Source organism: Ursus maritimus, unplaced genomic scaffold, assembly GCF_017311325.1.
Source record: "Ursus maritimus isolate PB19 unplaced genomic scaffold, ASM1731132v1 scaffold_24, whole genome shotgun sequence".
In the NCBI taxonomy this organism is placed as follows: Eukaryota; Metazoa; Chordata; class Mammalia; order Carnivora; family Ursidae; genus Ursus; species Ursus maritimus.
The window spans coordinates 45894362-45920981 of NW_024424897.1; the positions used below are offsets into that span (position 1 = coordinate 45894362).

Consider the following 26620-nt stretch of genomic DNA (forward strand, 5'->3'; position numbering starts at 1 on the left):
GAATTTCGGGGGGAGAAAAACCAGAGGATGAGGCTCTAAAAAGAAGCCTTATGTCTTGGCAAACACTCCTTTCTCACACTCCTTCTCCTCGGCCTCAAAATTCACAGTTAACAAAAATATTTAATACCAGAGCATTCCGGCTATTTCATTAAATTCCTCCAATGAAAAGTACTGATGTATAATAGTAACCTCTGAGATTTAAGACCGTGTAAACAGAGCAGCTGCTATTTCTGTGTCAGATGAAGCCCCGCTCCCAGCTGGGAGGCATGCGTGACGGCAGGGCCAGGACAAGGACAAGAGCCAGTCTCTTCCACCCAGGTCACAGCAGCCCGCACAGGCCCTGCCTGGCACGTCTCATGTGGACTTTTGTGTGTGTAAAGAAAAGCTTTTTGTCCCTGCTCTGGCCACCCTGAGGCCAAGTATATAATACTTATACCCAGGCCCAAATCCCCAAATCTGTTTCTCAGCTTTTAAAATTACATACTTCATCTGAAGTAACTTTCATTCAAAACTGAAATGTCTTTTCTCTATTGAAAATAAAAACCCCGTGTTAATTACTCTTCTCAAAACGTCTCTCAGTTTGAGACAGCTCAAGCCTTGGGGTACCAAGGCACTCATTCCAGGGGTAGTTTCCTGTTCCCTGAAGGGTCCGGAAGGGCATTTCCATAGCTCAGTCCCCTCTGCCCCCAGGACGTCCGATTTAGTTCACTCCCCTGTTTGTTCTGGGATGGGATCAAGAATCCCTTAAATTCAGGAGACCCAGTCACAGTAAGGAAGACAGTCAAAATGCGTGGGCTGGGGCTGGGGACTGTTGAGGAGATGTTGGAAGGAAGGAAGTTCTGCTCCTCAGGCCTCTACCCCTTCCCTGCCACCCCTGTCTCCCAGCCAAGCTGCCCTGCAGTTGGTGAGCCCAGGGGCTTCACCTTGGACTTCAGGGACTCGCAAGCTCAGGACTGCTGGCCATGGGTTTACACAAACCCTTTGCTGAGTAAAACAAAAAATCCAGGGTGCTTCCCACTCAAGCAGACTGGCAGCTGCCTGTCAGCCGGCACTCAGCATGAGGCTGCTTTCCGCTTCTGGGCATGCAGGGTGAGGCTGCATCCCTCCGCAAGCCCTCAGCACAGAGTCCAGGACCCAGCCTGCAGCATCAGACGGCCCATGCTCACACCAGCTCTGGGTTCTGCTTCTACACCGAAGTTTCCGGAAACTCATCTATTTCATCAAATGCATTGAGGGTGGTTTTGCTGTTGCTTCTGGAAGAATCTTGGATTTTGTTGACATCTGCTTTTAAAAAAAAAACCCACCAAAACCATTATTTTAGAAAGGTGGTGCTCTGTAATGTGGGATTCCATGTCTACACCACCACCTAATTCTTTTTTCACCATCTGATTTTTAAAAGTTATTCCAACTAGGGTTATATAAAATGTCACAGCTGAAAGGGACCTGAGAACCCATTTAATTCAACCTCCCATTTTGCAGATGGGGAAAATCAGAGCCCTCAGGCTCGGTCTGCCCAAGGTCACGTGGTCAGACAGGCACGGTCATCACACTTCCTGACAGTAACAGTACCTGTCCGTCTCACGGGTCCCGGGTCTTCGTTGAGGAAGGAGACATGCGTTTTCCATTCAGTCCACTTCACCTCATTGATCCTGCAAGTGTGGTAATCATTCGCACTACTTCTCAACTGCTCCTCATTAAATGCAAACATGTAGCATGGCATTCGGAGTGCTCTAGACAGCTCCCCTTCTGTCCATACCAGGGATCTGGGACTCCTGCCTCACAGGGTCATGTCAGCAGTTTTGGGGTTAAAACCCGTCCAAGTCCCCATCTTCAGGACCTCAAGGTATTAGTCCCCTCCTAGTGTGTGGGGCCCAGAAACTCAGAGAGGTGTCAAGGGGACATCTTCAGACAGCACAGGTGTGCTTACTGGTGAGAGGCGGTCCATGGGGAAGGAGGGGAGAAGGGCCCAGGTTGAGAAGACGTGACAGCGTGAGGATTGAACTTGTAGAAGTTTAGAAGTTTGGGGTTCAGCTAGGGTTAAGGTTGCGCTAGGAGAAGGCAGTCAGGTTTCAGACCCCAGTAAGAGCGGGCAGTCTAAGGTGCTAGACTGCGACTGGAGGCAATGGTTTGGCTGAAGTTCACATCCAGGGAACATCTCGAGAATGAGGGTGTGAACATTAGAGATATTTGTTAGGTTAAGGGTTTTAGAGCTGGAAATAGTAGTTTCCACGGCGTGGGAGGTTCAGTCAGAGAAGTTGGGCACAGTGAGATTATACACAGAGGGTGGTCTGTAAGGTCAGAAAGTCAGACGGGGGAGGATGAAGTAGACTCGTCCTCAGGAAAGTTGGTCATGGCATGTGTAAGTACTTTTTAAAAACCAAAAAGCTTGATATCTGTCCAAAGTAGCTGTCTCACTCTCCATTTGCCTGTGACAAACATGCCTCAGGTCCCCTGGTGTCACACGAACCCACACAGACTAGAGAGAAGGACAAAGACTGCCCGGTTGGCAGATCTTTCCTAAAGCGGACAGCGGACAGGGAGAGGCCACGGGGGTGGCTGCGCGGGGCGGAGAGGGGGCCTACTGCCGGCAGTCTCCTTCCCTCTTCCTTCGGAAGCTGGAGAAGCCTCGTCCCAGGGCCAGTGACCCCGTATGAGCAATTCCATGTTCTGCGGAGGCCGGAACCAACTGTAGCTGTGCTTTCAGAAGCAAAGGGCAGCACCGTGTCTCTGACATTCATTGACTCATCTCTCCTTCGCCCCCCCAAAGACCGCCACCAAGGGACCCCTATCCCTCTGTTACCGCAAACACAGCCGGAAATCTTCCTCTGCTACTTTACACAGCTCTCCCATCCGGAATCTGCTCCTCAGCCATTCTGGTAACATCTTCTCAAACTCCAAAATCGTCCTGGCTCTCTGGGGAAATAAATGAGCCTAAGCACATCAGTGAGGAGCAGACCCAGGAACACAGCTCTGCTAAGTGTGCAGGCACCCCACACGCATACACACACGCACACTAGTACGTGCACGTACACCACCGGCCAGCCCCACCTGCGCTGGGTGCTTAATGCACAGATCCAGAGGGTTCAACTAATCCACAGAACTCAAAAATGAAAAACGGGTAAGTTCGGGAAAGGTGTTCAAATTGTTTAAACAACATAAATACTGTTTCTGGGAGTCCGGGAGCTTCCTAACTGAACATGTTAGGATCCTGGGATCCCACGGTGATGTAATCCCACCAGCATGCCAGGCTTGGAATCCCCTCAGCAGTTTAACTGTCAATAATTTGTCAAATCTCTCCTGAATGTAATCAACAATCCAATTAAGAAGGCCCTAATAATGAGAAACTTCCTTGTGTCAAATCAAAGGTTTTCTCTCTGTCATTGCCCATACACCTCAGTTCTGCCTTCTGGGGCCACAGAAGGAAGCTGTCCCTTCACAAGAAGCTCCACAGTCATGTGAAGAAATTCTCACCTTCTTCAACCCTACTCCCAATACCATTTCTTGTGAGGCACAGCCTCCAGTCCTCTCCCAAGCCTGGTAGCCAGCTCTGGACAATCCTGTGGGTTAGTGCCCTCTGTGTGTAAGGCCCCCAGCATGTAAGGAATGTTTCAGCCAGGATCGAGGAGTGCAGAATTGTCACCTCCATTGTTCTATGCCCTATATTCCTCTTAATGCAATTGAAGGTCATATTTCAGCATCACACTAGACTCTGAGCAGATCATGCCCATAAGCCTGAATTTGTCTCACCTGCACTGCTGTCCAGTCACATTGCCTAGACCCTATGCTGAAGGAACCTCGACTAAGACTTCCCCAAACCTGGCCAACCACAAGGAGCTGGTGCAGATTCCCAGGCCCCAACCCAGGTCCGCTGGTGCATACTGGTTTCAATACAATGTGCTGAACTGAGTCCCCATGAAGACCCCCATACCAGGGTCCCTGCCAGGCGCACCTGTAGACGCCAGATGCGCTCACTCTCCTTGGAGACATTCTCCACGGTTTCTCCCATCAGGGCGATGAGCATGTTGAGGAGGAGGACGAAGGTGAGGATGACGTAGGTGATAAGCAGGAACAGAAAGAGGATGGGGTACTTGGAGTTCTGCTGTATGTTCAGGTCTCCCAGGCCAATGGTGAGCTTGAAGAGTTCCAGCACCGCATCACTGAAGCTGCCATAGGAGCTGCAGTCCTTGTTGTCACTGGGACACTTCTCGATCAACGAGGCCAGGGCTGGGAGGACAGAATAGGGTGTTCTCCTCTGGTGCTCTGCCTGGTTAATTACCCAACAGGCTCATGCACACCTGCAGGTACACACATGCCCCCACCACACACACTGCAGGCCTGCTGCCTCATCCTCTCTGGTCATTTAGATTTCGCCTCCAGCCTCAGTTCCTGGAAGCTTCATCAGGCTGGTTCTCTGCCTTGACCTCCTGCAAAAAGCTCTTCCTGCCTAACAAAGTTCACACTCTTCTCCCCCTCCTCTCCTCTGCCATTCAGCCCTTGATCACTCACAGCCTTGCAGAGTTGCTAACTATAACCTATGTGTGTCCCTGGCTCCCCAACCAGGCTTTTGGCTCCCAACTTCCTGTAGCCTGGGTCATCTCCTCCAAGACCATAAGGTCCTGAGTCTCTTCCTTATGCTCTGTAGGGAGATCCCCTGACCAAGACCTGGCCTCTTTCTTCTCCTCTTTCCAACACACCATAGCAGTGGCTCATTGCTAAATGGATAGATGGGTGGATGGATGAATGGTCAAATTAAAGAGTGAGTAAATGGATGGATGAGTAAACAGGCAAGCGAAGGAACAAACAAGCACAGTGTGGCCCAACAAAGATACCAGAAGATAGGAATGGCTGCTTAATTTCAAATGCTAATGATTATGAGTGGGGGGTGGCATAGGGGGATGGAGGAGAACTGGCATGGGAAAATACAACGATACCTCTCTATGCAGAGGCTAGAAATAAAATCAGCTTGTACAAATGAAGAGACTTTAAGAGGGGACTCCCCATCCCCAGTCCCCAGGAGAGCAGAGGCTCTCACAGATATATCTGAAGCAAACTGCAAGTAACATGATGTGGGGAGCCAAAGGAGCTTACCTTGATGCATTAATTCACTCCTGTTTTTCAAAGACCATCAGTCACATTTCTGCAAACTTTAGTTTCCCTATCTGTAAAATGGGGCCAAAACCACCTGCCAAGCCTCTCTCAGGTTGTGAGGGCCACGTAAGATGCTGGATGTGAATGTGGGAGGCAGCCCCACAGTGTGGATGGACAAGAGTGACAGGTCTGGTACGATCAGGGATGATGACTCCCCCTTGGTCGAGATGTTGAGAGAAGTAAAAAGAACGCTTGGAAAACGCTAAGCATGGCAAGTCCTCCCCGATAGGTGACATAACTTGCTGAGGCTGCTGTGGGCTTTGTCACTTTGACATCTGCATAAGGTGCTTTACAAATGTGGGAGTTCCTCTTATTTATACATCAATTACCTACTCCGAATCCAAGTAAGAACACGATGTACACAAACAAGAACTTCAGAACGTCATGCAAAATGACCTATGAAGGGAGAGACATGATTCAAGGGTAAGGTTTGCGCACATATTCACTAGACCCCTTACTGCTTCCCACCCTCACCCAGGCCCCACCCATGCCTTCCCTCAGACCGTTCTCCCTTCCCCTAGCAAATCCTTCTGATGCTCCGAAGCTCAGCTCTGGGCCCCATCTCCTCCAAGAAGGCTTCCCTTCCGTTCCTGCTCTTCTTCCTCCTCCCTCCTGGAACACAGTCCGTCTCTGTCCCTGATGATTCACCCTGTGTGTGAGCACCTTTCTTCATAGTGTCTCATGTCTGAAATCCTCACACTTCCCAGGGGCAGTGTGTGCTGGAGTCAGCTGACGCCAGCTCGTAAGAGCTGACGGTTACGTTTTCATGAATTTTGTAAGCTGGCTGTTAAACAGAGCCATTATTAAAAATTAAATCACATAAACTTATAATTAAGTAAATTATATTAAAAACAAAGATAATGAATATTCAAAACTCATCACTCATTTTACGATGATGTATGCAATTAAGGTCATTTACGTCTCCGGCAGCCATGGTGTACCTACTGTATCATGGGTCACTGTGCACCTCCTCCTGACTCTGGGCTCACCTACGTCTTCCTGGCAGCTGGAGGTCAGTCGTGGGAGGGTTTACACCACGGAAATCGGTAAATGGGACAAATCACAGACTCATTACTTTGCTGATTGTCTAGGTCTAGATTTAAGACAGTGATGGAGACACAGAAATCAGTTGCATTTCTATACACGAATAACGAGACCGAAGAAAGAGAAATTAGGGAATCCATCCCATTTACAATAGCACCAAAAACCATACGTTACCTTGGAATTAACTTAACCAGAGACGTAAAGGACCTATATTCTAGAAACTATAAATCACTCTTGAAAGACATTGAGGAAGACATAAAAAGATGGAAAGATATTCCATGCTCATGGATCGGAAGAATTAACATAGTTAAAATGTCCATGCTACCCAGAGCAATCTACACTTTCAATGCTATCCCGATCAAAATACCAAGGACATTTTTCAAAGAACTGGAACAAACAGTCCTTAAATTTGTATGGAACCAGAAAAGGCCCCGAATCTCCAAGGAACTGTTGAAAAGGAAAAACAAAGCTGGGGGCATCACAATGCCGGATTTCGAGCTGTACTACAAAGCTGTGATCACAAAGACAGCATGGTACTGGCACAAAAACAGACACATAGACCAATGGAACAGAATAGAGAACCCAGAAATGGACCCTCGGCTCTTTGGGCAACTAATATTTGATAAAGCAGGGAAAAAACATCCGGAGGAAAAAAGACAGTCTCTTCAATAAATGGTGCTGGGAAAATTGGACAGCTACATGCAAAAGAATGAAACTTGACCACTATCTCACACCATACACAAAAATAAACTCCAAATGGATGAAAGACCTCGATGTGAGGCAGGAATCCATCAAAATTCTAGAGGAGAACATAGGCAGCAACCTCTACGACATCGGCCAAAGCAACCTTTTTCATGACACATCCCCAAAGGCAAGAGAAACAAAAGATAAAATGAATTTATGGGACTTCATCAAGATTAAAAGTTTCTGCACAGCCAAGGAAACAGTCAGAAAAACTAAGAGGCAGCCCACGGAATGGGAGAAGATATTTGCAAATGACACTACAGATAAAGGACTGGTATCCAAGATCTACAAAGAACTTCTCAAACTCAATACACGAGAAACAAATAAACAAATCAAAAAATGGGCAGAAGATATGAACAGACACTTTTCCAATGAAGACATACAAATGGCTAACAGACACATGAAAAAATGTTCAAAATCATTAGCCATCAAGGAAATTCAAATCAAAACCACACTGAGATACCACCTTACGCCAGTTAGAATGGCAAAAATAGACAAGGCAAGAAACAACAATTGTTGGAGAGGATGTGGAGAAAGGGGATCCCTCCTACATTGTTGGTGGGAATGCAAGTTGGTACAGCCACTCTGGTAAACAGTGTGGAGGTCCCTTAAAAAGTTAAAAATTGAGCTACCCTATGATCCAGCCATTGCACTACTGGGTATTTACCCCAAAGATACAGACGTAGTGAAGAGAAGGGCCATATGCACCCCAATGTTCATAGCAGCAATGTCCACAATAGCTAAATCGTGGAAGGAGCCGAGATGCCCTTCAACAGATGACTGGATTAAGAAGTTGTGGTCCATATATACAATGGAATATTACTCAGCTATCAGAAAGAACGAGTTCTCAACATTTGCTACAACATGGACAGCACTGGAGGAGATAATGCTAAGTGAAATAAGTCAAGCAGAGAAAGACAACTATCATATGATTTCTCTCATCTATGGAACATAAGAACTAGGATGATCAGTAGGGGAAGAAAGGGATAAAGAAAGGGGGTGTAATCAGAAGGGGGAATGAAACATGAGAGACTATGGACTATGAGAAACAAACTGAGGACTTCAGAGGGGAGGGGGGTGGAGGAATGGGATAGACCGGTGATGGGTAGTAAGGAGGGCACGTATTGCATGGTGCACTGGGTGTTATACACAACTAATGAATCATCGAGCCTTACATCGGAAACCGGGGATGTACTGTATGGTGACTAACATAATATAATAAAAAATCATTAAAAAAATAAAAATAAAAAAAAAATAAAAGGGGAAAAAAAAAAGACAGTGATGGAGACAAAGTTAAGGCAGATTAAACTTTAAGATATGTCTTATCTGTAGCTGCTGTGTTGTGAATAACACAGTAACATTAATGCAATAGTCATCCAATATTTGAAAACTATTATCCAAGTCAGCAAATGAGGGGCTCGCATCCTTGACAAACGAGGGAAGTTCTCACACAAGGCTGCACTGTTTCACTTTCATCTTACTCTTTAGAGAAAACATCAACCGGTACTGATGTGATATTGAGGTGGCAACAACACTGTCACTTGCAACCACAGATTGGCAACAGATATAGGAGTTCACGAAAAATCAACCAATCATTCTGCCAGATCCAACTAGCTATTGGGAATTTACAATAAAGAGCATTTATAACTTATGTACTGCTCGTCCTTTCTAGGGTAAAATGTTTCATAATCATAACATCTGTGTGTCTCTGTGTGTGTGTGTGTGTGTGTGTGTGTGTGTGTGTGTGTGTGTGCACTTTTCCCCAGAGAGCTGGTTGCTAAGTATTTACCAGCCTACCACAGCCTGGGGGCGAGATGGGTCCTTCCCAATGCCCAACAAGCTCAGGTGTTTTAAGGTCTGGACACTTAAAGCCTGGCCAAAAGCAGAGGGAGACGGTGGTGTGTGGGAGAAAGGGCAGAGGCTGGCCCAAGGGACAAGGCTCTTTCGCTCTGCAGACCTGTTTCCCCATCTGAAACATGGACGTTCTCTGAAGGCTCCCCCACTGCTGAGCCCACACACCTGTGGTGCTCACCAGCCTGCAACGCACCTTCTGGATCATGACGCTGTACATGCCCATGGACTGGAAGCCCCGCGTGTAGTAGAGCATGTTGGCCCAGCCCAGGGCCATGGCCAGCACGAGGCAGGCGAGGTACTCTTTGTAGGCAAACAAGTACAAGAAGACAGACAGTATCACAAGCACAGCTTGGACAAAACTGTTCAGGAGACACAGGAGACAAGGGCCTTACTCACCTCTCCTCAGCATCAGGGCAGACACCCAAACCCCACCTCCCTGAAACCCCCGAACCGGCCCCTGATGGGTAACGCTGAAGGGTCAGGTGAGGCTGGCCCACACCCTCTCGATACGTCTAACACCCAGCCGTGCAGACGGCATCAGCGGAGGCGAGTCCCAGCCGACAGCGGGCTGGCTGCAGCTGGCGGGGACTCTTTAAAAGTACAGATCCCTAGGACTCAAGGAGATTCTGGTTCAGAAGCCCATACTTCCTAACTGACCCATGTGATTTCCGATCCCCACATAGATCAGGGAACCACTGAGGGGACTAAGGTGGATGAGCGGATGATTGCGTTTTTAACAAAAATGACAAAAGCTAACAACGTCTATACTTAAAAGCCAATCATAACAAAAGTCCCCCACAACCTACTTTTTAAAATCTTTTTAAAAATTATAACGTATGCTAAATGACAGATATGCTAAACAGAGTGGTTGTGTAACAACGTGAATGTACTTAACACTATCGAACTGTACGCTTAAAACGGTTAAGATGGCAACTCATATGTTATATATATTTTACCACCATTAAAAATTTTAAAGTACAATATATAGCAAACACACAGGACCAAAATCTACTCCTAAACAGTGCTACACCATCAGTTATGCAGACATCTAGATAAAAGGCTCTACCGCTTATAACATCAGGCCGTCTCCATGATCATAAAATATCTAACTAGTTAAAGTTAGGGCACAGGAAACCTTGTTTTTCTTGTGCAGTGAAAAGCAAATGGTTGGGTGCTCGATGCATTTTGGACTGAAGTGAGGAAGCATATCGTCCCTTCCTCATCATTAACAGAACACATAAGAAGCAGAAAAGCAGGACAACGCATTGGTGCCTTTTGTCTGCGCTAAAGCCAGTGGCTGGATAAATGAATTCTTCTCTGGAATTACCATATTTTCTCAAAGGGGGAAGACTCCCATGTGCCTTATATCATGGGGCCGCACTGCCCCTGGTCCTTCTACCCACTGCGGTATTTGGGCACCCTACTTGCCCACAGGGATGAAGGATTCCGTTCATGCCTCTAGAAGGCAGGTAAATACTTAATAAAACACCTAGGTATTTGGAAACATTGGGCCAAGATTTAAGGTCCGTCAGACCCAGCTTCCCAAATGCTCAGAAGAGGGACTTTGGTGAGATCTACAGAGCTATAGAGCCCAACATTCTTCACTCCACATGGCAAGTCCTGTTCCTTTCACGTGGCAGCGATGCTGAACCAGCCTTGTTCATTTAGAGACAGGGATCACGTAAGCCTCTGACGTCAGCTGCACATGACCTCGTTCAGAGAGGCTGCAGAGCTGGGCTTTCTGCTGGGGCCCCGTGGTAGCCAACCTGCTTTAGCACAGGGTGACGAGGACTGGGAGGCCGGGCTAGCTTCGACACCACTGAGGCTCTGGTGACGATGCGTAACTCATTTCCCTGCTCTGAGCTTCGGTTTTCACACCTACAGAGGAGACTCGATGATTTCTCTAGTGCTTTCCAGCCCTGATCTTCCAGAGTCCAAGATAGCAACCTCTAGACCCTACATAACTAGGAGGAATTGGCCCGTAACCCCCCCCCTTCGTAAAGAAGTAAACAGCACTACTGAGCCTCTTCCTGCCTTCTCTGCCACACCTGCCACCCGGAGCTCTGTGGCAGGTTGGAGACAGTCATCCCTGCAAGCTGCTGGTGGGCACTGTGCTAGGGTCTTCTGGTCCTCTCCATTGGCATCCACGGGCTTCTCTTAATAGAAGGGAGAAAGGAGGTCCCTGGCCATGAGACTACACCCAGAATGACTGGGACATGATGACATGGGAGGATGGGTGTTTCAGAGGACACAGCAGCCACCATACAGGACTTCGGCCCTGCCTGTGCAGTAGTGACCAAATGGGACAGACCTACTTACAAGACAAAGTGAAACCAGGCATCAGAGAGAATGGACTGCAGATCTGAGGGTCTCAGCAGGAAGATCGCGATGCCCTGAGGCCAAAAAAGAAAGAAAAGCTGCACCCTCTCCATGCCTCTCACTGGAGGATCTGAAGAAGGTGGTGTTTCCTCAGGACCCAGACTCAGTGAGGGGGAGGGTGTGAAGGCCAAGCCAGAGCCCAGGTGAGGGATACGGAAGGGGACCCGTGCCTGGGAGCAGAGGCAATCCCAGGGTAGGATTGGCTGCCCCGCCAAATCTTCTCATATCTCTCACTCTCCCCTCATCCTCACCCAGACCCAGCAAAGCAGCACCGTCACACAACTCCCTGCCATTCCCCAAATACAGCCTAGCTTCTCAAGCCAAAAACAAGAAACAACAGGTGTTGGTGAGGATGTGGAGAAAAAGGAACCCTCTTGCACTGTGGATGGGAATGCAGACTGGTGCAGCCACTGTGGAAAACAGTATGGAGGGTCCTCAAAAAGTTAAAAACAGAACTACCCTGCGACCCAGTAGTTGTGCTACTGGGTATTAACCCAAACAACAAAAAACGCAATAAATCAAAGAGATACATGCCCCCCCATGTTTATTGCAGCGTTATTTACAGCAGCCAAACTATGGAAACAGCCCAAGTGTCCACTGATAGATGAGTGGATAAGGAAGATGCGATAGATATGCAATGGAATATTACTCAGCCATAAAAAAGAATGAAATCTTGCCATTTTCAATGACATGGGTGGAGCTGGAGAGTATTATGCAAAGTGAAATAAATCAGCCAGAGAGAGACAGACACCATATGATTTCACTCACGTGCGGAATTTAACAAACAAAACAAATGAGCAAAAGGAAAAAATAGAGACAAAGCAAGAAACAGACTCTTAACTACGGAGAACAAACTGGTGATACCAGGGGAGGCAGGTGGGGAGATGGGGGAGCAGGTGAAGGGGACTGAGAGTACAGTTGTCGTGATGAGCACTGAGTCATGCACAGAACTGCTGAATCACTATGTTGTACACCTAAAACTGATATAACACTGTATGTTAACTCTACTGGAATTAAAACTTCAATTTAAAAAAAAGACAAAAAATGATATGCCTTAGCTCTCCTGCCTCTGAGCCTTTTTTTATGTTGTTCCCCATGCCCACCTTGTAATGACCTCCTCTCCAATGTCCTCATGCCAAATCCCACCCTCATAGACTAAATGTCATCTCTGCTTTCAAGCCTTCCCTCCCTCTCCTGTCCCCAGATAAAAGTCATCTCTCTTCCTCTGAATGCTGTTCTGAACCCCACATAGGGCCCTTGTTGTGGTCTATTTTAGAGTCCAGATGTTTTTGCTTATCTGAAATCCCCTACAAGACTGTGAGTTTAAAGAGGACAAACTCCCTCCCTCTCACCTCCCCCAGGGCTCCACATAGAGAAAGTGTTCAGAACGTACCTGTTGATTCATTGGTTGGATGGATAGGTCAATAAGGGGTTGATCGATAAACAGATGGAAAGACGGAAAATGGATGAAGGATAGAAGGACAGCGAGGAAGAATGCTGGAAATTCAGATGACTGGCTGGGTCAATGAAAGAAGTGATTGAATGTGTGGATGGAGGGACAGGAAGATGGGTCACTGAGTGGCTGGGAGGGTAGATAAATGGCTGGTAGATGGACGGAGGGACGGAGGACTGGATAGACAAGGCAGGCGAGACAGGTCTGCTGATTTATTTATTCTCATTTTGTAACTAAGAAATCTAAAGCTTAGAAAGAAAGTGCCTCCCCAGAGCCCCCTCCCCATAGTAAGGCAGAGAAGGGTGGATCAAAGCCAGGCCTGCTGTCATTCTGCCTGCCTTGTAGGCAAGTCCAAAGGGCTCCGGGACCGCTCACCTCTTTCACAGAAATACACGTAGCCCAGATGAGCACGAACATCCTTCCTAACAGTTGCAGCCACCCCATCTTGTGCGTCAGGGCCAGGGGGTGTGGGAGGGCCTGGGAAGAAGGGAAGGAATGGATGGGTGCAAGATGGGGAATGAAGAAGGCAGGGGTAATGCCAACTCTGGGGGTAGGACACACATGCACATGCCAAACCCTCTAGCTGAGCCAGAGGCCAGCACGAAGCCCAATGTGAGAGGGAAAATGGCAGCCCTCTGCCCTTGTCCCCACCCACAGTGGGACCCAGAACTCTATAGTGAGGAGTGCAGTCCAATCCATGCTAACAACCCCTCACGCCTCGTGGCATTTGTTCATTCCAGAACCCATTCATATCCAGACACTTGGAGGACACTCAAAGCTGAAACTCTGTGCCCCGTGTAATGAATGGGAAGCTGAGGCCCAGAGTGAGGGGACCCCCCCATTTCCCATGGCCCTCACAGCAGAAACACCCAATTAGCTCTAGATTTAGGTGGAGCCTGGGCAGGGCCTGGGTCTCCCAACCCTCCACATCTCCGCACAATAGCTAAGCACTAGACACACATTCCAGTCCCTAGAAGCCGTGAAGGATGACAACTGGGGAACACCATGCAGGTGTGTTGGTCTTTCTAGGCCTCAGTTTCCTCGTCTGCTCATGGGACTGCTCCAAGCTCCTGGACCTCTGACCACCCCACCTGCCTCCCTCCGGTGCCCACGTACCTCCTCTTCCCGGGGGCGGTAATAGGAGACTAGAGTCAGGGTGATGTTGTAGAAGAAATAAAAGCAGAAGGACAAGAAGAACATGTACTTGGCAAACTTCTTCCACTTCATATGCAGCAGCGTGTGCAGGGGCTCCAGGGTCAGCATCTCATGCCGGTTCTGCGGGTAGAACACACCACCATTTCCGAAGGGTCCTCGCTCCAGAGGGAGCTCTGAGTCAGCACCGCCCCTGAGAAGGGGCCATTCTGTCCCATAGACTGGTTTGGCTTGAAATGTTGGGAAGGTCATTTATGGCTCCCGCTAGCTCCTTCCCAGGGCCCCCAGGCAGCCGCCAAACCCCACAGGAGCTGGCCTTCCAGCCGCAGGACCTGCTGCTCAGTGGGGAGCAAGGGCTGCAAGGGGGAAGGGCCGTGACTGGCCCCAGCTGGGCCCCTTCACTGTGTAACCTTAGGAAAACCCCAACACTCCCAGGGCCTCAGTCTCCTCATCCATAAAACTTATATCAACCAAACTGCCCTGCCAACCACGCTGCCGGGAGGGCTCAGGGAAACCCCAGGCAAGGCAGGCTCTGGTAAGCATGACTCTCGGTAACATGCGGAGGATGAAGATCCAGTCTGCTGCCTCACTTCCCCCCCAAAGCTGAAAACCTCTCGCTGCTGATCCTCTCTCTTCCTCTCTGTGTTGACTCTGCCCACTGAGGCAAAGCAACGGATGACTACAGACACGTCCAGCCAGCGGCATGGGTCTTCCCGCTGCGGCTGAGGCCCCGCCCCTCCTCTCCCGCCCTACCCCAGCCCTCCTGAAAGACCTACGTCAATGTTGGTGTTGTAGACGATGATTTCCAGCACTGAGTTGTCTGTCGTCGTGTCCACGTTGGTGAGGTCGTAGAGCGAGGATGACACAGGCCCATATGCCCAGTCAGTGAACTTCCTGGACAGGCTCCGGAGTGGCTTCTCCTTGATCTCCCGACCGAGGATATACTTCAAGATCTGGGGACAGAAAGAGGAACGGCCGTAGAACAGGGCTGGGAAGATGCTCCCACCCGGATAGATTGCTCCCACGTCTGCTCCTGCCACCGTGACCCCCGGGCCGGGCTTCATCTGCGGCATCGGTGTGAACCTCACTGCCCTGCCCAATTCAGGGACTGAGAATACAAGAGACAAAAGGTGTGGAGGCCATTTTGCAGGATGTGGAAAGCTGCACAGTCAGCTCGTAAATCCTTGTACCCGTTGGGGACCCCAGTGAGTGAAGCATCTGGGAACTGACATTTTTGAGAAATAATTTCTGTAGGACCTGGATGGGAGAAGAAACTAGAAGTTTTTCTAGCTTCCCTATCCCACCCTCGGTCAAGATCATCTCGGTCGAGGCTCACTGGGGGCCAAACAAGACACCAGCCTGGCAGAGAAGCCTGAGAAACCCACCCTCCAGGTGACCCTCAAACTCTGTTGCACAGTGGAGTCACTGAGGAGCACTTGACAATCCCACACCACCGACTAATTCAGTCCAAATCTCTGGAGGTAGGACCCAGGTATCTACGTTTTGTAAAGCTCCTTGGGCAGTTCCAAAGTGCAGGCAAGGTGGAGAGCCACTGCTCTCCAGCTCGCCACTTTCCAAAACTGGAGCCAGAGCTTAGTGGGGCACAAACCCAAGGACCAGGAAGAGGGTCCTGTTGGCGAGAACAGTGTCAGAACCATGATCTCACACAACCCAGGGGGGTTTCCATCTTATCTCATATGGGAGCCTTATCTTCACAGTCCAGGCAGAGAGCTTCCAGACACAGGGCCGGTCTCCCCATCCTGAGCCCCAGCCTCAAAGAGCCCCAAGGAACAGGGTCTGTGTCTTAAGCATCTCGGCACCCTCCACTCCCAGCACAGTGGCCAACGTGGGCAGCATCCAGGAAGGTTTTCCAAAGAACACTGAACGAAGAAGAGAAAGGGCCAGGAATGGGGGAGTCACCTCCCCAGGACTGGCCATGGGGGAGCACATTATCCTCTAGAAAACCCAAGGGTCATGGGGCCACGCTCCCTGCAGGCAGAGCACATGCCGCAGCGGCTAGCAGGAAGCTCCACTTGCAGCCCTAATCTGACTCTCCTCAAAGCCCCCCCCAAACTGCGTTCCCGGGGGTGGGTAGGAGATGGTGGGGAGGGTGGGAAGGCACACAATTCCTCCTCTGTCAAAGCCAATCTCCAACCCTTCATCTCCCCACAAGAGAATGAAAAGGTCCCTTGTGGGCCCCAGCCCTGACCACAGGGACTGGACCCAAGGCCCTCAAGGCACCGGCCTCCCCTGTCGGCTGCCCTGAGGCTGGCACGGCTGATTGTTCAACAGCCCCTGCACCCACCCAGTCCTCCCACAGCCTCCCAGAAGCCTCACCTCCCCCCCGCCCCCACCCCAGGGCTTGGACACTTAGAGGCTGAAGAGCAAGCTTCTCTGAGCCTTGCCCTCGGGCCCACCTGCGTCCTGACCTTGACCTCAGACCACTGTGACTCCAGGCACCAACAGAGACGGGAGCCCACCCCAACCCACATCTTCACCAGGGTTAAGCTTTGAGTTCCTCAGCCACTTCACACAGGGCACAAAGGGCTGCAAGCAGCCATACTCGCTGCTGGGGACTCGGCTCAGAGTTTCAACAGGACAGACAGTGGTCTCTCCAGATTCAGGCAGCCCATTGGCTCTGAACCCAGAGCAGCCATTCTGGGCCTCCTATCCTCATGAGAGGCTGAAGGCCCCGAGGGCCAGACACAGCCTCTGCTTGGTGCCTCACCACACGGGAATCCTCAGCCACAAAGCATGTGAGGTACTGTGTCACCATGGCCTTAAAGTTCCCCCACTCCGACCCCAGATGGGAGCTCAGAGCAGGGCAGAGAAGCATGGAGTGTTAGGGACTGAAGTCTGTAGGGGGACCCCACATGCCGCATCTCTGTGTGGTCACTCAGAACAAACCCACCTCAGGCCACAGATATACTTCCAGACTTAAGGTGGACCTTTCCTAGGCCAAGGTGTAATCTGTGGGGTCCCCAGAAAAGCCCAAGAGCTGGCAGAGAGCCTCCCTGCCCTCCCTCTTGCCCTCCAGGAGCCCACCTCGGCCTTGCCCATCTTGGCGGCCAGCTGCAGCGGCGTAAGACCATCATTGTTTTGCATGGTCTCCAGCTCCCAGGTTCCGCTCCGCAGAAGGATCATGTCATACATGCGCTTCACAAAGTCATTCTGCGTCTTGAAGTCCTCGGCCACTGTCACCAGCGCATGCAGGATGTTGTTTCCCCGTGAGTCCTGCGAGGTGATGTCTGTCTGCTCATTCTCCATCAGCAGCTGCACAATCTCGGGCTGGTTGGTACATGCTGCCAGGGCCAGGGGTGTCTCGCCTGGGGCAGTGGGGAGCACTGGAGCTCAGTTCTCTCATAGACCTACCCAGTGTTCCCCAAGCCCTAGGGCTGAAGCCCGAGTCCTCAGTAGGACTGACCCCAACCGCCCCCTAGTAAGGGGAGAGCAGAGAGACTAAAGCTGGATCGCTGCCATAACCTCCTCACTGGTCTCCCTACTACAACCCACGCCCTCCATCACTATCCTCAGCACAGCAACCAGACGGACCCTATTAACACGTACGACTCACCTCACCCAGAATAAAAGGTCAGGTTCCAGCAACAGCCCCCAAGGCCCTGCATGTTCAGACGTTATCTCCTCTCTTACCCCCACTCACTCCTCTCTGGCCACAGTGGCCTTCTTCCTTTTCCTAGAACATACCAGGCATTTTTCCTACCTCAGGGATTTTGCACAGGCTGTTCCCTCTGCTTGTAGGGCTTTTCCTCAGTATCTGCATTGTGCATCCCGCACGACCTCCAAGTCTTTGCTCAAACATCACCTTTTCAATGTGTCACCCTAACTGCACTATTTAAAATTGTAATCCACCTCCTTCCTGTCCTGGAACTCCTGACCCCCTTTCCCTGCCTTATTTTTCATTTTTTCCATAGCACTTACCATTTTCTAACATATTACATAGTGTTCTTATTTATTATGTTTATTGTTGATGGTTTTCCTCCAGTCTAGAATGTAAGTTCCATCAGGATAGGGATCTTTGTTTTGTTCACTGATATATTTCAAACACCTAGAACAGCACCTGGTGTATATACTAAGTGATCAATAAATGTTAAGAAAAGAGAAGGCAGGTGAATCATATGTGGTCACACAGCAAGCCTGGGATGGAACCAGGACTGGACGGGAGGTCTCCTACTGTTTCCCTTCCAGTCTCGCTCCTGTTCCCTCTCTTCATCCTACCTGACAGACTGGCACCAGCAGGGTCTGATGCTGGACAATGGGCTGGACAAGACCCTGTCCTCGTGACTGCTCTGACCCCACTAGTCCTACTGATTAAAAAACCACCCAGAAGAGAAAACAGGTCAGTGGTAGTCAGCCAAGGGCTGGAGTGGGAAAAGGGGTTGACAAAGTTGTGTGGGGAAAGTTTCTGGTGTGATGGAACTATTCGTACCCTGTCCTCATGGTAGTGGTTACTCTCCTGTATGCATTTGTGGGGCTGAACGGAACTGTCCGTTAAAACGGGTGACTCTCACTGTATCTAAATTATACATTACAATCTTTTTTTCACTCAGAGAATCCTAACCCCAATTGCTTTTGAACTCCCTAACTTGTCAGTGAGTGGGTTTTCCTCTCTTACTTCTGACTCCGTGTTTGCAGTCCTGGAGAGCCCTGGGCACAGGGGCAGAGGCGGAGTTGGGAGCACCTTCCTCCGCTATCGCTATCGTTTCCCTTCTCAGAACCTGTCCTCGCCTCTGAAGTCGGGCTTTTCCTTGCTCCCTCTCCCGGGTCTCTGTTCCCTATCCAGGGCTGCTCAAGTGGATGCCTACTTGGCCCCGTTCAGAAGGCTCTGCCCCTGTGGCCTCCCGTCCCGGCTCTGTCCACCTGTCCGCGCGCCGAGCGGGCAGGAATCCGCAGCGGGGGCTCCAGGCCTGCCCGCCAGCGCCTACTGGGGGGCGGGGGCAGCACCCACCGAAGTAGAAGCCTTCGTGCAGGTACTTGGGGTTGAAGAAGACCCCCCTGGCGTGGGCGTTGACGTCGGCGCCCGCAGCGATGAGCAGCGCGGTGATGTCTCCCTGCCGCCGCTCGATGGCGATGTTCAGTGCCGTCTGCCCTGGAACGGAGTGGGGATGGGGGCGCTCAGCGGCTGGGCCCGGGGGCCATACTCTCTCTGGCCTCTTCCCCTCTCTGGCCTCCGTACTCTCCACGGAGCCACAGCGAAATCCTAGCTGCCTGCCTGCTCCGCGCTCCGGTGCCAGGCGCTGGGGGTACGGCGGTACCCAGCACGTAGGTCTGATTCTTTTCCTCACGAAGCTCAGAGCCTCAGAGATTTAAGTGCTGTGATACCGGGAGGTGCAAGGGCTGTGGCCCTTAGAGCAGGGCCTCTTAACACAGCCGGAAGGGGACAGGGTGAGGCTTCCCAGAGTGGCCCCTAAGCTCAGACCCCTTAAGTTTATCAAGGCTGGGTGGGCTGGCTCAAGACTTCGATAAGCCAGGGGAAGAGGTTACAACTTTCTCCCAAGTGCTCCAGGAAGTCAGAAGGCATTGAAGCAGGCAGGTGACATGACCAGAGTTTTGGGTTTTGTACACCTGTATTTTCTGATCACTCCGGATGCAGAACTGGAGGATGCATTAGAACGAGCCCAGACTTGGCAGGAACCGCCACTCCAATGGAGAAAGAGATGGTGAAGGCCAAAGACTCTTGGGAGAAAGAGTCCTCAGAATGGGGGCGGGGGGAGGGGGGAGAGAAGGGATGTCTCGCCTAGGAGCTGGGAGAATGGTGCCATGATGACTGAGAACAGAACAGGGGAAAAGCAGCTGGAGGAACATTAACCCAGTTGGTGGAGCCTGTGGACTCTCCAGAGGGAAGGGACTGGAAGGTGGGGGGGAGGGTCTCAGAATGTCCCACCCGAAACAGCATATTCCTAAGAGCTGCCCACATGCCATACACAAAAATAAAGTCCTGGTGGATTAAAGAAGTAGGCATGAAACAAACAAACAAAAATATATAAATTCATTTATAATTAACCTTTTGGTATGGAAGAACTTCTCAAGGAAAACCCAAAAATGCAGAAACAACCACAAAGAAAAAATCAACATGTTGGCTTACAAAAAAAAAAAAATTAAAGCTTTCTGTGTTTCAAAAGACATTGTAAAGAAAGTTAAAAAGCAAGTGATAGGCTGGGGAAAATATTTGAGACATAAAGAAAGAGACAGATTTTTTCCTAGTTCCTAGTATATTAAGACCCCTTACAAATCGATAGACAAAAAACTTAAAAGAAAACAGAAAAAATTAACAAGCACCTCACAGAGAAGAAAATACACATGGCCATAAGGAAAGCGAAACACGTTTGGAATCACTGTTAACCGAGAAAATGAAAGTTAGAATCTAACAAGTTAACACTTTTCTACTTTCCACTGACTAGATTGGCAAAATCCAAAAACCAAAAAACAAAACAAAGCAAAACAAAACAAAGGATATGTTCCAGTATTAGTGAAAGGTGAGGGAATGAGGGAATGAGTATTCTGTATTTCAGGGAGAATAAATTAGTACTTTTTGGAGGCAAATCTGACAATTATCATTATAAATTTTAATGTGCATGCCGTTGAACCCAGAAAATCCAATTCAAAGTATTTTCCTAAAACACGTGTGCACTGAGCACGGGTGATAGGCAAGAATGTGTACTGTGATATTGTCCTAGTGAAAAATTGGAAAACATCCACATATATATCAACAGGGGAATAGTGAAATCAGCCACAGAATAGCCATACTCAGACTTAAGCAGATAAAAAGTAAGCAGACTTACATATTCTGGGATGAGAGGTATCTAAGACATACGGTTAAAAAAAAAAAAAAAGCAAATTGCAAAACAATGCAAACAGTAATACTATTCTATGTTAGATAGATACATGAATAAATAAACCTATTTCTACGTGCACATACACACATGTGTAAAAAGCCTAGGAAAGTCCTCAAGGTCTACACAGCATAATCATTTCCAGAGAGGAGAGTGGAAAATAGGCAAAGGGTTTTTTTTTTTAACCTAATTAAAATATTTGGATTTTTTTTTAAGTTCTAAAGGTATTTATTTATTTTTAAATTTTTAAAAAATATTTTATTTATTTATTTACAGTGTGTGCGAGGCGAGGGGCAGAGGGAGAAAGAGAATCTCCAGCAGACTCCCCGCTGAGCGCAGAGCCCAATGTGGGACTTGATCTCACGACCCTGAGGTCAAGACCTGAGCAAGAGTCAGTTGGTTAACCAACTGAGCCACCTAGGAGCTCCTCAGTGGGTTTTTAAAATCTGAAAATGTAGGTCCTTCAGGTCTGGAAAATACTTTTGTATTGCCCCTTTGACCATGGACTCCCTTCCGTTTTCTCTACCCTGTATTTCTTCTGTTGGGTCTCCTAGGCAGATCTTTTACTTTCCCTATTTTTTCTCTCTCCTCTTTTCCATACCTTTATTTTTTTTCTACTTTCTCAAAGATTTCCTTGACCCTATCTTTCAAACCCTCCTATTGGCTACTTTATTTCTGCTATCATATTTTCTTTCTTTTTATTTGAATGTTTTACAATGAAACTCTACTCAGGTGTTAGTTCTGTAATTAAAAATAGTTATGCTGAATCTCAAGGATGGATATAAAATTATTCGTTATATTAATCTCAAATGTATGTTTAAAATTTTTAATAATAAATTTCAACTGAATAAATTGCTTTTAAAAAGACGAATTACTGAAGGTTTTTAATAAAATGCTAAAAATAATATTTTAAAAGTTGTTTTTGGATCCTCTTAGCAGCATAGGAAGGAAATACTAGCCTCTGCCAGATGGAGGAACTGAGACTCAGAAAGGCGAAGTAACACACTCAGAGTGAGGAAGAATGCTCCCCTGGTGGTGCTCTAGTCCCTCAGCCCCCGGCGGCACGGAGCACCCACCCAGGACACTGAATGGAAGGTACCAGCAGATGCCATCAGAGGGAAGAACGGGGGGTTGGTTTCTGGGAAGACAGAAATAAATGGCTCTTCCCACCATGCAGAGAGAGAGTGAGTGCTCAGAGCCCCCAACAAGCCCACCAGCAAAAGGCAAATTCATGAAAGAAGGAAGTGATACGGGAAGGCTAAGAAAGAAGAAAAGTAAGGAGTTTCAGCCAGGACAGCAAAGCCTTAATAGTAAGCTTCATCTATTCACTCATTCAAAAAACATTTATTAAGGACCTCTTAGGTGAGACCCCAATGGTCCCAGGGAATTCACTATGGGCGAGACAGACTCCATCCCTGGCCTCGAGGGGAATATAGTGCTAGAAAGGGGTTTAAGTTCCTGTATACTGACAAGAAGAAAGGAGGGGACGGAAGGGGACTGAAAAGGGAGAAGAATCAAGACAGGCAAGCTTGAGGCACTGGCCTAAACCTCCCTGGCTAAGGACCAGTATCAACTCCCTAGTGACAGGCTGAGAAGGTTATATATAGCCCATCCAGTTTCTCTCTTTGCTTTGGCTACCAGGGAGCTCAGCATGCAGTTCAGCACTCAGTTGTAGCCATCTTCCCTGGATTTCCTCTCTTCTAATCAACAGTGTTGAGTTTTCACAATCCTTTACTTTTTTTTGTATATAACAAAAACCCTTGTGAAACTCTGCAATTTAAATAAGTAAATAAAAATAAAAATCACTTTGTCCCCTGAGAAAAGTTGAGGGCCCAAGCTAGACCACCCCTTGCGAAGAGCCATGTTTAGCGCCCCCTGGCATATCAGCAAGATAGCATCCAGTCCTTCCTGAGCCCATCATTTTTGCACCTCATTAGAGCCAAACGGGATGTTTCCTGAGTCCAAAAACTCCAGTGATTATTCACAGCAGATTTGCTGGGCAGGGAAATACTATCCCAAATTTGGTCTCCCTGCCCCTCTCCAGTCCACTTAAAAGAGAAGCCACAAAACTGAGACCCAAAGGGGGTGGTTAGTAATAATGATGGTGATACTTGGGGGCGCCTGGGTGGCTCAGTTGGTTAAAGAGCTGCCTTCAGCTCAGGTGATGGTCCCGGAGTCCCAGGATCAAGCCTTGTGTCAGGCTCCCTGCTCACCGGGGAGTCTGCTTCTCCTTCTGCCCCTCACCCCACTCTTGTGCTCAATCTCTCTCTCTCTCTCAAATAAATAAATAATTTTTTTTAAAAAATGATGGTGATACTAATAGTGGCCATGTGTTGGCCTCGCACAGCTATCTGACAGCATCTCTGACCTGCTTCCCATTGCCCTGAAATGCCAAACTCATTCCCGTCTCGCACTTTGGCCCTTGCCCTGCTCCCAGTCTTTCTCCTCACGCAGGCCTCAGGTCAAAGGTGACCTCCCTGCCGATCCACTCTAAAGCTGCCCATCCCCAGTCACTTTTGATCACCTTACCTTCTTCTATTTTCTTTTCCAAGCATTTTCCATCTAAAAAGTACTTTATTTAAAGCAGTGGCCTATGTCTGTCTATGTCACCGCACCCCAGGGCCGAAAACAAAGCCTGGCATGTGGTCAGTGCTCAAAACTCTGTGCAGAACAAAGGACGGAAGCGAGGAGTGTCTGCCGCGTGGCACTAAAGCATGCTTCGTGCCTTGGGCCCACGGTGACCACGGTGGCTCTGCGTGGCCTGGCCCCCACCCCACCTTCAGAAATCCCCGTGTGCTCGGCACCCCCAGGCAGCGCACCTTCATAGGCCTCCTCGGTGTATGCGGCGTTGATGAACCTGTCCAGGATGTCATTGTCCTCAGCAAAAGCCAGCAGGACCCGCACGATCTCCTTGGTGTGGGGGTTGATGTTCAACAAGGCCTTCATCAAGCATGTCTTCCCCGTGTCAGAGGCTGTCAGCTTGTGCATGAGGAAGTCTGCAGGCAGGGTCACGGGATGAGCTGCAGGTGCGGCCCCGGCTGCCCTGGCCCTCCCAGCCCGAGGATGGGGGCTGCCACCTCAGACCTCGAGACCCTGCTCCATGCCCTTCGCCGGCCTCCTGGAGCCTGTGCTACCTACTCTCCACCTCCGTCTCCAACTGCTCCTCCCCTGAGGCCCCCGAGAGCCTTACCTGAGGCCTTCTGCTCTCTGCCTCTGCACCCTCTCCCTCGGAGGGGGCAGTCTTACCCACTGCTTGCCTTCCCGCTGTCCATCTCCGTGCCGACACCCTGGGATCTCTAGCCTGCCTCCTCCCGGGAGCCTGCAAATAAAGCTTACCACCTCCTTCTAACGAGCTACTCCCCAGTCCCCGAGACAGCTCAGGCCTCACCATCCAGCAGGTCACCAACGGCGCTACCATGGACCCCTTCCTTTCTCTCACTCCCCTTGTCCTCGATTCCAGCCAGTTCCACTGCTGAGGAGCCGGTCACCTTCCCCCAGCTGTGTTGCTGTGGTCCCAACTCTGCCTGAATAGCGCCCTTCTCCAGTTTTACACCTGCTGTCCACGCTGTAGCCAGACGTGACCTTCACCTGTCTAAGCCCTTCCGTGGCTCCCCATTGCCCTCAGAGTCAGGTTCAAAGTCCCCAGCCCAGCATTCCGGGCTCCTCGCATGCCCCCTTCGTGGGTTATTGTGGGGAAAGGTTGGCAGCAAGAGCCAAACAGGGCCCCCAGGCCTGCACTCTCTCTGCCGGAGCCAGCCACTGACCAGCCACATCCAGGCCACGGCGCCGCTTGCAAAGGTCCTGCAGCTCCAGCAGCAGCTCCAGCAGCTCCTCCCCGCAGCCCTCCGACACGGCTGCGAAGATGCGCTTCTTCAGCCGCTGCTTTTTCCGCCTCTGCTCTTCCTTGGCCAGGTTTGCACTGAGGCCAGAAAGCATTTCCAACTCACCACACGTGCACCGCCAACCTCCTCTCCCCACGCCCCGGAGCCACCGTGCCTGCGGAGCTGCCCCGCCTTCCACACCTGCACAGGCCTGTCGCCATGCCCCAGATGCCCCGCGTCTGCGCTCCGGGCCCTGGGACCTGTGTGGCCCTGTGCAGGCTTCTCTCCTCATCCGAGTGCAATCACATCTTTCCAGAATATATGTTTGGGTACATACGGTAAAGACGACGAGGAAGGACAATTAATAGTGATTACCTTAAAAAGTCTGAGATTAGGGGAAGGAAAAAATCCCACTTTCATCTTTTGCGGTGTTTGAGTTTTCAAAATCTATCTCTCCCTGCCCCCACACTCCAAAGAGATGCGTATTTTTTTGTTTGTATGTGTTCTTGCAAAATGCACATGATGTTTCATGGTTTATATGCATATATTTTTAATTTACTTATATGGGATTGTGTTACAGTCCTTGTTCTGCTGCGTACTATTTTTTAAATGTTTTATAATGAATGGGTAATACTTTTTATAGTTTGTAAAATGTAATACTCCCCCCAAAAAATTCCTACATGCCACAGCCTCGGTCCCAGACATTTGTCCTACCCCCAGGAATCTCCATTCTTTCTCTTTCCTGGGTCGTGATGCCCGTGCCTCTGTCACCTACCTGGTGGACACAGTGGGAGGAAGGGAAGGGCCAGGCTTACCTGGGACTGTTGGGATTGGACGGGGTCTCTGTCACATCGTCCTGAGGAGACTGTGGTGAGTCCATGTCATCACAGTTGCCAGGGAGGCTGGAGGGTGGGGAAAGGAAGAGAGAGCGAGAGACAAGTTCAAAAGAGAGAGACAACCGGGCCTGGCCATTTGGCCCAGGGTGAGTCACTGCCCACCCTGGAGCTGAGGGCTGGGCTGGAGTGGGGGCTGGCCAGGGGAGCCAGTACTCACCACTGCCGGATGTTGGAGTCCATAGGCTTGGAGAAGACGGGGGGAGAGGTCTTGGAAACAGTGGGGTTGGGATCGAACCCTTCTATCTCCAGGAAGAAGTGTGCACTGCGGGGACACCCAAGCAAGGCCGTGAGAGCTGGGGCAGGGACCGTCCACCCGCATGCCCTGCAACCTCCTGCTGAGCGCGCCCAGCCACACAGCACACTCGCTCTCGGCCAGCTCCATGCTCAGCTCTGTCCCTCGTGGCCTCGCTCAGCCCCCGTGGCAGCCCTCTGGGAAGGGTGCTGTCCCAATCGTCCACACTTCACAGGTACACATGTCGAGGCTCTGAGGTCAAGCGACTTGCCCAAGCTCACACAGCAAGTAGGTGGCAGAGCCTGGGTCCAAAGCTGGGTCTGGGTGACTCCTGTCACTAAAAATACTGAGCAATGAACCCAAGGGTCTCTGCTGGGGTGGCCTAACATCTGAGGGGGACTTTCCTGTCTGCAGCTGCCTCCAGGTGCACGGCACTCACGAGAGATGGGGGACACGGCAACGAGAGCTACAGTTCCCCATCACGCCCCGCAACTGCCCCTCTGGCCTCAGGTCTGAAGAGCAGCTCCAGGGGAAGTCCCTAGATGCTGCCATCTACAAGGGCCTTTCCTGGCTGCCAGGGCACATTCAAACCCCTTTGATCATCTCTTGTATTGTTTTGTCGCCACAGAAAATAGTCACACCTGAAGCTGTGATGGGGATGTAAAAGTTCAGGGGACAGATCTGAGAATCCTCGTCCAGAAGGAAAACTCAGGAAACCACTTCGGACAGTGGGTGTGAGGAGCAGTAGGGGGCAAATGAAGGGCACACTTTCTCCTGGGGCTGGAAGAGAGACATGGGCCCAGGGCCTGTGACCTGACTGAGCCCCAGGGAAGGGGACAGACTCACTGCCCCATCAGAGGCAAGACACACACCCCAGATACGACTCCCCAACCAGACACAGCCCTGGCCTCACCTTCAGAAGTGCCCACAGACACACACACGCGTGCTCTCAGAACCCACGATCACACACTCAGGGACAAGCCTCCCCAGGACAACCAGGATGACGAGTCTCAGGATGAGGGTCTGCTGTGGCGACCCCCCCCCCC

General features: G+C 50.0%; 1 protein-coding gene across 2 annotated transcripts in view; it reads right to left on the reverse strand.

Annotated features, from left to right (window-relative positions):
* Positions 1-1186: 1186 nt before the first annotated feature.
* TRPV3 (transient receptor potential cation channel subfamily V member 3) overlaps positions 1187-26620 on the reverse strand; it is a 31520-nt gene continuing 6086 nt past the window's right edge. The window contains exons 2-17 of one of the 2 annotated variants that reach the window (XM_008695256.2): positions 25500-25604; positions 25262-25348; positions 24390-24544; positions 23445-23621; positions 18741-18881; positions 16820-17100; positions 14551-14727; positions 13739-13897; positions 12998-13099; positions 11110-11183; positions 8984-9149; positions 5478-5544; positions 3950-4224; positions 2801-2913; positions 1570-1649; positions 1187-1281 (exon numbers count right to left, since the gene is read on the reverse strand). In XM_008695256.2, the coding sequence (XP_008693478.2) occupies positions 1187-1281; positions 1570-1649; positions 2801-2913; positions 3950-4224; positions 5478-5544; positions 8984-9149; positions 11110-11183; positions 12998-13099; positions 13739-13897; positions 14551-14727; positions 16820-17100; positions 18741-18881; positions 23445-23621; positions 24390-24544; positions 25262-25348; positions 25500-25604 (2254 nt within the window). Of the gene's footprint in view, positions 1285-1569; positions 1650-2800; positions 2914-3949; positions 4225-5477; positions 5545-8983; positions 9150-11109; positions 11184-12997; positions 13100-13738; positions 13898-14550; positions 14728-16819; positions 17101-18740; positions 18882-23444; positions 23622-24389; positions 24545-25261; positions 25349-25499; positions 25605-26620 lie in introns of both variants that reach the window. The other variant, XM_008695255.2, reaches the window with a different exon arrangement.